The sequence below is a fragment of the Hibiscus syriacus genome, unplaced genomic scaffold, assembly GCF_006381635.1.
Source record: "Hibiscus syriacus cultivar Baekdansim isolate YM2019G1 unplaced genomic scaffold, ASM638163v2 tig00110330_pilon, whole genome shotgun sequence".
Classification (NCBI taxonomy): domain Eukaryota; kingdom Viridiplantae; phylum Streptophyta; class Magnoliopsida; order Malvales; family Malvaceae; genus Hibiscus; species Hibiscus syriacus.
The window spans coordinates 779949-791445 of record NW_024062686.1 but is presented as its reverse complement, the minus strand read 5'-3'; the positions used below and the strand labels follow the sequence as shown (position 1 = coordinate 791445).

The following is an 11497-nucleotide window of genomic DNA, read 5'->3' as shown; positions in this document are numbered from 1 at the left end:
CTGTGGGTAGAACCATGAACGATGAGATGTGCCCTCTGTTTTACATAGTATGAGGCACGCACCTCAATTGCAGATTAGAAACCCAAATCTGAAAATCTTTCTCTATCTCAATTCCCCCATTTTTACCTATTTATCGCAATCTACTCCTTCCCTTCAAGCCCAATACCCACAATCTTCATACCACTAAACCAATTTCTTTCTTAGTCTTGTGCTTTACAATTTGACCCTCATTGAATTACCAAATTACAGAATCAGCAGCCCAATACGCCACCAAATCTGTTTCAGTTTAGGTAAGGGTCTCATTATTTGCTAACAAGTCCTTTGAGTTGAGGACACTTTGTTTTTGTCTTTTGGATTCCTTTGCTTTGTTGTTTTCAAATTTGGCCACGGGGACAATGCCCAACACAAACCACATCTATCTATATAATATTATAATCATATATAACCACCCCTCCCCTCAAAACAACCCCAATGAGTCCCGATCCCCCCAAAAGAACGAAACCCTTTTCTTCAATCCCACCCGCCTGACCAATAAACCAACAACCATGGGAAAAAATGAATATCGGGTGATCGTCCATTAACATCCTTTTACATACACAAGGTAAACACACATTAGCCATGGCCAGTACCAACCCCCTTTATTTCTTTTATCTTCTCTGTGAATTAAGTTGGGTTTATGTGTGTCACATTTTACCGTCAATTTCTCTCATCTTCTGTGATCTAGTAGCTGCTCTTTGTTTCCTGCTTCTATGCCCTAAATGTTAATTTTCTTTACTTACCTAACCTCCCCCCTTCCCTTGAAAAACAATACCCATTATCTTACAAGTAATGAACCCTTCCCTTTCCTTGTAATTTTAGCCCATTATTCAGGATATTATTTGTTCTTATGTTCTTAGAATACATGTTTCATGATCTGGGTTGGGCTCATATGTATATTTCTATGTATGTATTTAATTGTATCATCTGGAATTTGGGCACACCGACCATGTTGTCTCCATTTTGATGATATGTCTAGGCCTTCGGGCGTTCTTATATAATATGAATCTAATGAAAAAGAAAAGAAGTTCCCACCTGCCCTTTCTTTAGGGGCTATTATTTTTTATTATTATGGACAACCAAATAAATGAATGATGAAATTTACTGATTATGTTAGGGTTTTGTGGCATTTATGTCTCTGGGTCTTGTTGGTTTTGTTTTTTTTTCTCTTCGTTTTTGTTATGCATTTTAAGATCTGGGTCTAGCTGGCCATGGTGTATTTTTCCTTTGAGAGCTGCGATTTCAATTTCGCATGATTGATGATGATGGAGAGTGCAAGTTTGTTCTTGAATTGTGATTAAAATTTTGCATGGATTAAGTAAAATTTGACTCTGAATTTTGTATTAACGTAAATAATGACAGTGATTGAGACCGGATTAAGCTGGTCATTGGACCCTATTCGGAGTGAGAGGTAAGATTTTATGTTAGGGGGCAAACTTATAAAATCTTTGAAGGGGCACATTTATAAAATTTTAAGTGGCGAAAATGGAGAATATAAAGAAAGCATCTAAAATATACGAGAATTTAATTTTTTTCAAGGGGCGTCTGCCCCCTTCGGTCCATCCCTGCCCCTATCTAGATGTTTGCATAAATGAAACATCAACCCTGTGTCTAGCCTACTGCAGGATACTAGTTTCTTGTTTAAATTGCATAATGCACGTTCATGCATACATTTATGTGTATTTTACATGTTCATGTTCTAGTGGAATTGGTATCTTTGGTCTTTCTTTCAATCCTACATGGACTGTATCATATGAATATACATACATACATACATACATACATACATACATACATACATACATACATACATACATACATACATACATACATACATACATACATACATATATATATATATATATATATTTCAGTAATATATACTTGACAAATTTTATTTTGCTGGATCTTACTCTTGCTTTGCTTGGCTTTGTTTGGACAGGAAAGTGAATTTGGGGGATATTCAATGTTCATATGCACATTATACTTCTGCAGATATTCCAGTTTGAATCATGGAAGTGCTCCCCCGTTCTGGTATTCAGTATGCTGCGGATTCTGATTGTGTTCAACCGATTTCAGAAGCACCTCTTACATATGAAAGTGAATCTAATTCCTTGGAACAAAAGAACCAAGTTCAAGTAGCAGATAGTAGGATGGATGACTTATTAATAACTAATGAAGAGAATCAAGCAGGAAGACAAGATGAAGGTCAAGGCAAAAGGGATGGATTACCAATTTCAGAGGGACACCATAGTGTATTTTCATATTATGATTGTCAGGCAGAAGGCCAAAGATTATCTTGCGGATCACATGATGATGAATATGATGATTCAAATGCACAGAATTGTTGCACCGGGCCTTATTTGACCTCTGAAAACTCTCATTTACCCGTTGTCCCCATCCAGAGTGAGCCACCAAGCAACAACAGGGAGGGAGAATTGTCTCTTTCAGAACCTAAGTGGTTAGAGCATGATGAGTCTGTTGCATTGTGGGTCAAGGTAGCATTTCTACTTTTAGTTTTCATTTCCCTGAAACACCATATCTCAACTATTGTGCTTTTGACTTGCATTACAACAACTGTTTCTACTGTCTAGGATGTAACCCCACAGTATGCCTTACGCTTATTTTCTTTCGTGTGCTTAATGCTTTATCCATTTAACCTCTTAAACTCCTTTGATAATTATTGTTTCTGGTCTCCAGTTAAATAGCCCCCCCCCCCCCCACACACAAAAATATTTAATTCCGATTTTCTAGAAGATAAAGGTACATGCTAAATTTATTTTCATGTAATAATCTTCTATTTCTCCGAGTATAGTGGAGAGGAAAATGGCAAGCTGGAATCAGATGTGCAAGGGCTGACTGGCCGTTATCGACTTTAAAGGCAAAACCGACTCATGATCGAAAACAGTATTTTGTGATATTTTTTCCTCACACCAGGAATTATTCTTGGGCAGACATGTTACTTGTCCGATCCATTAATGAGTTCCCTGAGCCTATTGCATATAGGACTCATAAAGTTGGACTAAAAATGGTTAGAGATTTGACTGTTGCACGGCGATACATACAGCAAAAGCTAGCTGTTTCCATGCTGAATATAATTGATCAGTTCCATTGTGAGGTATTGTTTTCTTCATCTTTAGAATCCTTATGTATTTAATATATTTCCTCAATTCGTCAGCTCTCTTAACAGAATTCTATTCTTATTTGTGTAGGCTTTGATTGAGACAGCACGTAATGTGATTGTCTGGAAGGAATTCGCTATGGAGGCTTCACGCTGCAACGGTTATTCTGATCTTGGAAAGATGCTTTTGAAACTTCAAAGTGTAAATCCTGCACTTGACATATTTCATAAGATGTTTGAAAAATTATCAGCAGTAGTTGGTGGACCAACCATGTGATAGAATGTGATATGGATGATTTGAAATATATATATAATCTCAGTGAATAAATGAAAGTAAAGTGGAAGGTATTAGGAACATCTGTGAATATAGATTAGCGCAAGCTCTTCCCTGCTATATCCTCAGTCTTAACCTGAAATTGATTATATTTAATGCATTAACATAGAAATTTATTTAGAACTCGTAACAGAAACTATTTTTTAACCTTATAAATTTATATTCAGACTTTTAGTTGGTCATATATGAGAATATATCCAGAGGGGATCTACATGGTCAAAAATCCTTTGTTGTTGATGTTAGTTGGGTACTGCTGCTATCATTACCAAATCACTGTGCATCTCCACCATAACCTTTCATCTAATCTCTCTCTCTCTCTATCTCCTCCACCATTTCCTTCTTTTACTTGCATTAAAAATGCAAGTCATAATATTTCTCTTCTCTGCAGATGATGTTGCCACGCTACATAAATGCTAACTGGCTTCGAAAATCTTTTCACTCGTGGGTACAAAAATGTCAGAATGCACATAGTGCTGAATCCATTGAATTGCTAAAGGAAGTATGTCTCACTTTATGTTTGCCTGTTTATGTTACTATCAGTGCTTACTGAAATAATATGTTGATTGGGAATTATGAATCATTAGCGGTTATTTCTGTTACCTAACATTCATTGTCACCCCTCACTGAAAAGAAGGGAAAAAGGGGGAAAGAAAGAAGGGAAAAAGGGGGAAAGAAACCTTCTTCCCTTGGAAGCAAAGGTTTTACTACTAACCTGAATGTTCTATCAAGGCATACAAGGGACCATGTGCATAAGTTGCATAACTTCCTTTTCTTGCTGGGCAGGGACTGTTCTTGCAAGTGTATAGTCAATTTGATACTTTTACGTCCGGGACAGTTCAACAACTGCATACTGCATGCTCAAAAGTAATATTTTTCTTTGTTTTGGATTCAGGAATTGTATGATGCTATAATATGGAATGAGGTCAGGTCTCTTGGGGATGCAACAGTGCAACCCACACTTGGTTCTGAGTGGAAAACCTGGAAGCATGAAGTTATGAAATGTTTCTCAACTTCTCATCCTGTATCTAGTGCTGGAGATATCAAGCAACGGAACAGCGATGGTCCTTCACACACAAGTATACAAGTTGGCAAGAAGAGGCCCAAGCTTGAAATCCGTCGTGCAGAGACACATGCTTCCCAGGTGCTAAGGAATGATTCAGATCAAATCATGGCTGTTGAAATTGACTCTGATTTCTTTAGTAACCGAGATGCTGTGGATGTCAATCTGCCAACACCAGAACTTTGTAAAAAGGAAGATGAGAGAGGGGAAACCACACCAATGAACACGTCAAACACTTCGACTGACAGATGGGATAATATTGTTGTTGAAGAAAGGGATTCAGAGCTCTTTCACACCAAAGTTGTTGAAACAACAACTGCAAGTGAAGAGGTCAGGAGTGCCTCAACTCTGCACAGTCAGCCAAAGGAAGTGGAATTAACACCTGTGAGTGATTCAGTTGCTAAGAAATCTGTAGATGCTTTGAGTAAAAACCGACAGTGCATAGCATTCATAGAGTCGAAAGGAAGGCAGTGTGTGAGGTGGGCAAATGAGGGGGATGTTTATTGTTGTGTGCACTTAGCATCTCGCTTTACTGGTACCTCTAGCAAAATGGAAGGGACACCCCTTGTTGATACACCAATGTGTGAAGGTATGACTGTGCTTGGCACAAGATGCAAGCATCGGTCATTATATGGTTCCTCATTCTGCAAGAAACACAGACCTAAAAATGATGCAAATAGTATCTTCCTTTCTCCAAAGCACACACAAAAAAGGAAACACTTGGAGACCACATCCTGCAGAGATATAGTTTTGGTGGGAGACAGTGAAAGTCCTCTGCAAGTGGAGCCAGTGTCAATAATTGAGCCTGATGTTGCACAGAGAAGAAACAGTTTAATCGAGAAGCCGGAACATTCTGGTAAAGATCAAGATAGCACAGAATTGCTGCATTGCATAGGCTTATACTCTCAAAGTGGTTTTGATCCTTGTCATGAAAGTCCTAAGAGGCATTCATTATACTGTGATAAACACCTTCCAAGCTGGCTCAAGCGTGCAAGAAATGGTAAGAGTAGGATAGTATCCAGAGAAGTGTTTGTAAATCTTTTGAAAGACTGCTATTCACTTGAGCAGAAATTGCATTTACATCAAGCATGTGAACTTTTCTACAAGCTCTTCAGAAGTATTTTTTCTCTAAGAAACCCAGTTCCTGTGGAAGTCCAACTTCAGTGGGCCCTTTCTGAAGCTTCAAAAGATTTTAGTGTTGGGGAATTTGTAATGAAGTTGGTTTACAGTGAAAAGGAGAGACTCCAAAGTTTATGGGGCTTCACTGACAAAAAATGTACACCTTCGTCCTCTTTTGTGGAAGAACCTGTTCCCTTGCCATTGGCCATCAATGACAGTTTTGAAGATGACAAGACTATTAAGTGCAAAATGTGCTCAGTGGAATTTCTTGATGACCAGCAGCTTGGAACCCACTGGATGGAGAACCATAAAAAGGAAGCACAAAGGTTGTTTAGAGGTTATGCTTGTGCAATCTGCCTGGATTCATTTACTAACACGGAGGTTTTAGAATCCCATGTCCAGGAGAGACACCATGTGCAATTTGTTGAACAGTGCACGCTTCTCCAATGCATTTCCTGTGGCAGCCATTTTGGCAATACTGAGGAATTATGGCCGCATGTGCTGTCAGCTCATCCTGTTGATTTTAGACGGTCAAAGACTGCTCAACAGCATATTCTATCAGTGGGTGAGGAATCACCGCTGAAACTTGAGCTCGCTAATTCCGCTTCTTTGGAGAATAATTCAAAGAATGTAGGCAGTTTTCAAAAGTTTATTTGCAGGTTTTGTGGCATGAAATTTGATTTGCTGCCTGATCTTGGCCGTCACCACCAGGCTGCTCACATGGGACCAAGTTTAGCTAGCTCTCGTCTTCCAAAGAGAGGGGTTCGTTATTATGCTTATAAACTAAAATCTGGGAGACTAAGCCATCCTAGATTTAAGAAAGGTCTGGGGGCTGTGTCATATAGGATCAGGAATAGGGCAACTGCAACTATGAAAAAACGCCTCCAGGCGTCAAAGTTGATGGACCCTGACATCATTAGTGCAGAGCCTCATGTAACGGAAGCATCAAATCTTGGTAGATTAGCAGAACCACAATGCTCAGCCCTTGTAGAAATATTATTCTCCAATATTCATAAAGCAAAGCCGCGACCTAATAAGTTAGACTTTCTTTCTATTGCTCGCTCTTCTTGTTGCAAAGTGAGCCTGAAGGCCTCATTGGAGGAGAAGTATGGCATGTTACCAGAACGTGTGTACCTTAAGGCAGCTAAGCTTTGCAGTGAGCATAACATTCACGTCGAGTGGCACCAAGAGGAATTTACATGCACAAATGGATGTAAGTCTGTCAAGGACCCAGAGGTTCTGTCCCCATCAATTCCTCTAGCTAATTGTTTTAGAGGTCGCCTATCAGCTGATTCCCTGGATAATGTAGACAAAGAGTTGGAATTGGATGAGTGTCACTATATCATTGGTTCACAGCATTTTAAACAATGGCCCATGCACAAGGCCAGTGTCTTGTGTGATGATTTAAGCTTTGGAAAAGAATCAGTTCCAGTAGCTTGTGTAGTGGAGGAAGGTCTTTTGGATTCCCTTTACTTCTCTGGGGATAGTTCAAAAGGTCAAAATGCTAAATCCTGCATGCCTTGGGAGAACTTTACATACATTACGAAATCTTTGCTTGATCAGTCCCTTGATCTTGATTTTGAGGTAACCTTTGTATTTGCTTTTCTCTATTGCTCCTTCATAACTATGCTTACAATTATACCTCACTGGAGTCTATTACAATTGCATGTCACAATGACCTTACAACCAGCAGTTATTCTCAAGATTTTTCATAATTCCCTTCCCAGGAGATTTCTGGGGTTTTGCTTGATAATACCAGGAAATGTAATTTCTTAAAGACAAGGACTGCATCGTCCTTGTTTCATACAACTTGCCACCTCGCACATGATGGAATGTATTTGTACATTGCTTGGATTGGTTTATCTCATACTTGTGTTGTATTTTTATCATTTTCCTTCTAATTATTTACATATCTTTTCAGGGTTTGCAACTTGGGTGCACTTGTTCCAATTCAACATGCTGTCCTGAGACATGTGATCATGTATACCTCTTTGATAATGATTATGAAGATGCAAGAGACATATACAGGAAACCCATGCGTGGCAGATTTCCTTATGATGACAGAGGTCGAATTATCTTGGAGGTACTAAAATTATTTCTGTTTACCAATATTAATTTTCACTAAAGCATCATGTCTTCTTGTTGTTTGCTTATGGTTAGGGCTGTAAAAGAGCCAAGTTGAGCTCGACTTGACTCGAAAAATTTAAAGCTTTAAATTGTCAAGCTCGACTCGAACTCGAAATCAAAAATAAAAAAATTTCAAGCTCGACTCGAACTCGAAAAAATTTGAACTCGAAACATTCTTAGACTTAACCCGATTATGGCTCAAATTCGAGTTTAAACCTGAACTTTAAGTACTTGAAAACCTTATTGTATTTTTTTAGAAAAACATATAAATACTAATATTATTAATAATTTAATTTTTAAAAAAAGGAAAATTTTAATATATCATTTTTTCTAGTTGCTCACGAGCTTTTTGAGTAAGGTATCAATAGTCCGTTTCGGCTCGTTATGAACTCGAGTTCGAGCTCAAGTGAAGTTGAGTCCGTCCGATTCGAGTGTTGACCAAGCTTTGATCGACTTGAACTGGAGTAGCTCGCAATCTGTATTGTCTCATTTATAGCCAAACTTATGTTGTCTCAAAATCATATGTAAAGAGAATGTGTTGTTAACTTGTCAAAGAGTGCATTATTGATTTGCTATGATACCCATAAGCATCCGGTATGATTTTTTTAATTTCCTTTTAGAATTACATAGCTTCACCTTCACCATTCAGAACATTATAGAATTACAAGCCCCTTTTCACTAGCGGATACTGCTATATGGCCTGGTTGTCATCCTCCTTCCTGCTCCTCTTGATTCTGTGGTTTATCTCTTGAGATTAAACCTTTTGTGAAAAACTTTGCAGGAGGGCTACCTTGTCTATGAATGCAACCACAAGTGTAGCTGTAGTAGAGCATGCCCAAATAGAGTTTTGCAAAAAGGAGTACGAGTAAAACTGGAAGTCTTCAAAACAGAGAATAAGGTAATGATTTCAGCTTTTTGTTGTATTAGAGTTGTATCCATTGATATTGCTTCATGTTGATCTTCAGGGCTGGGGAGTCAGGGCTGGTGAACCAATTCTGAGTGGCACATTTGTCTGTGAGTACATTGGGGAGATCTTAAGCGAGCAAGAAGCAAACAATAGGCTTACCAGGTTTCTCTTTGATTTTCAGAGATCTGCTCACCTTATGCTTGCTTTTATGCTGATATTCTGACTAGGCTGTCTGATTTGATATCAGGTATGATAGAGACATTTGCAATTACATGTTTAATGTTGATTCTCGCATCAATATTATGATCCGATGGATTGAAGGACAAGCAGGATATGTTATTGATGCATCCAAATATGGAAATGTTTCCAGGTTCATCAATCATAGGTGAGGATACTCTTGCATGCATCAGCTATCACATACTGAATGAAATGTTCTCATATTCTTGATTCTGGTATCTGTATTTCCAAGTTGTAACTTGGCAACAGCCAATTTTGTGACTGATTATCCATAGATTCTGAATGTGCGCACCTTTTTCTGATCATGAATAATGGGCCCTTTAGCATTTATGACTTTGTTTTGGGCAGAATTACCAGTTCATCTTTGCTGTTTGAATAATGTGTACCATACCTCTACTTTTGAAGTCCTGAATTTCTGTTTATGCGCTCTTGATAACTTCTTTGTCTTTTTGTCTTTTTAATTCTTCTCAGTTGCTCACCAAATCTTGTGAATCATCAAGTTCTTGTGGACAGCATGGATTGTAATCAAGCTCACATTGGTCTCTTTGCTAGTCAAGATGTAAGAGTGTTTCTAAAAAATGTAGTGTACAAATCTGTGGCATCTGTAAAATCCAGGATGATCTATGTTGAAAATGGTTTGTAGATTTTGGTGTGGTTTAGAAGACCAAGTTTAATTGAGTGACTTGTCAAAGTAAAGCTTAGTTGGGTAAATAAAGGTTTAAAATAGGCATCTCTTTGACTTCTTATCTTCTATCAAGATGTAATAGGTTCTCTCTTTCAATACTAATCAAAATTTGAACTTCTTTGGATTGGTTTTACCATAACTCTTCAAAGAAAAAACTCTTAAAATATATTTATTGTTTTAGTGTTACAAATGTGTTAACGCTGCCATTCTTTCACCACAATTTTACAGATATCTATAGGTGAAGAGCTGACTTTTGACTATCGATATGAACTGCTGTCTGGACAAGGATATCCATGTCAATGTGGAGCTTCTACATGCCGAGGGCGCCTTTACTGAATCGTCAGTGAGCACTGTGGGTTCTCTATGACATCTAAGATATATTGCTTCTGAACTTCACTAATGAGGATACTGAATTCTTAACATAGGAGCTTTACCTCCCGTCAAACCAATCATGGGACTAAATCTGGCACTGTTGTTGCTAACAGTTCTACATTTTTAGCTGGTGGTTCTTACACAAGGGAAACTGTAAACCGCTAAATCTTTATCAGTGGAAATGGAGTTCTGCAGTGTCCATACAGATCATACAACCTGCTGCATGGAATTTTCGACCAAGCCAGATTGTACCTATGGTAGATCTTTCAAACGGGAAGGAAGAAAGCAGTGTATTTGGCGCATCTCTTTTTTAAACTCTTCCCTGTCCCCCAATTCTTCTTTCTTTAGTAGCGTAGTCCACTTTCTGGTGGGGCTTGCTGTCGAAAATTTCCTGCCTTTTGGTTCCCGTTGGAGTTCTTAGGTTTGATAGCTTAGACCAGGGATGTTAGACAACTTTTGTGATGCATGAAGTGCCTCGATCCTTCTATGTGACATTCTCTGTAGTTTGCTTTCCATTGTATAAAGTTTGAGCATTCTTATCGCGCCTTGGCTTCATTAAGGGCACCTATGCAGTTGGGAAAGTAAAAGAAATTTTCAAATGTAGGTGTAAATGTGTACTGCCTGATACTCATTGGTTGAAAATGACATGCCCACACAAGTGATATCATTACTGACATGTCCAAACTTCAGACTCCTCAAGTGGGTCTTAAGCAAAATTTAACCAGAAACAGGAACATCAGCCATTAAGCTTCTATTGTCAGAGAAACAAGGTATATAGTTAAAACTGTCAGTCTTAGCCTGAGGTTTTCATTTCATTTCAAACATTCAACCCTGAAAGTTGATGTTCACCAAGGAATGCAAATGGAAATAAAACTGATTCTCCCTACTTTCCTCTTCTTTCTTAGCTCGTGATCCATGTTCACTGTGAATCAAGATGTCCCCTTCATCATTATGTTTCTCTAATGACAGATGGGTCCATTCTGAAGCTTTTGTTAGGATCTGAATTTACGGCAAAGCAGAGAGGTAATTAAAGGGGGTCAAGGAAATGATGGATTATCTAATCCTACTTTGAGAAGTTGAATTAAGAAAATGGTTTAAATGATGTTTTTAAGTTGTTTGAGTATATATATCTATGTAATTTGCCAATATGATGGGTATTGAAGCTACACATTAGTCCATAAATTATCCAAAACAGCGGATTTAGCCCTTGAATTTATAATTTGATCATTTTTAGTTCCTAGACTTTTCAAATTTTAAAACTTCAATCCCAAGTCAATTTCTACTACTAGCTGTTAAAATATGCATAAGTTGTATATTTTGTTCATGCTCCCTGTAATTAACTCTATAGTAAGAGCTTTTGTTTATATCAACTCACAAGAAACCTCATACTTGGGATATGCATCAACTTATCACGATCCATTGTTTTGATACTCAAGCTATGATGGTTTGATTTTAATACCATGTGGTCGCTTCGAAATCGCATCAAAAAACAAGCTGTT

At 38.0% G+C, this 11497-nt stretch overlaps 1 protein-coding gene across 1 annotated transcript; it reads left to right on the top strand.

Moving 5' to 3' along the window:
• The first annotated feature begins 473 nt into the window (after nucleotides 1–473).
• Nucleotides 474–10597, top strand: LOC120118968 (histone-lysine N-methyltransferase SUVR5-like). The gene is made up of 13 exons (XM_039138879.1): nucleotides 474–601; nucleotides 1979–2534; nucleotides 2852–3154; nucleotides 3249–3359; nucleotides 3880–3990; nucleotides 4384–7254; nucleotides 7592–7753; nucleotides 8579–8695; nucleotides 8763–8866; nucleotides 8952–9089; nucleotides 9413–9500; nucleotides 9855–9969; nucleotides 10175–10597. The coding sequence occupies exons 2-12, from the start codon at nucleotides 2049–2051 to the stop codon at nucleotides 9960–9962; spliced, it is 4599 nt and encodes a 1532-aa protein (XP_038994810.1). The 5' UTR covers nucleotides 474–601; nucleotides 1979–2048; the 3' UTR covers nucleotides 9963–9969; nucleotides 10175–10597.
• Nucleotides 10598–11497: the final 900 nt, after the last annotated feature.

Bases quoted from the DNA above. Each gene is read 5' to 3' on its own strand.
- LOC120118968 (XM_039138879.1), top strand. From the start codon at position 2,049: ATGGAAGTGCTCCCCCGTTCTGGTATTCAGTATGCTGCGGATTCTGAT. The intron at 3,991-4,383 runs GTATGTCTCACT...TTTTGGATTCAG, and splicing joins CCATTGAATTGCTAAAGGAA to GAATTGTATGATGCTATAAT. The intron at 7,255-7,591 runs GTAACCTTTGTA...ATATCTTTTCAG, and splicing joins CCCTTGATCTTGATTTTGAG to GGTTTGCAACTTGGGTGCAC.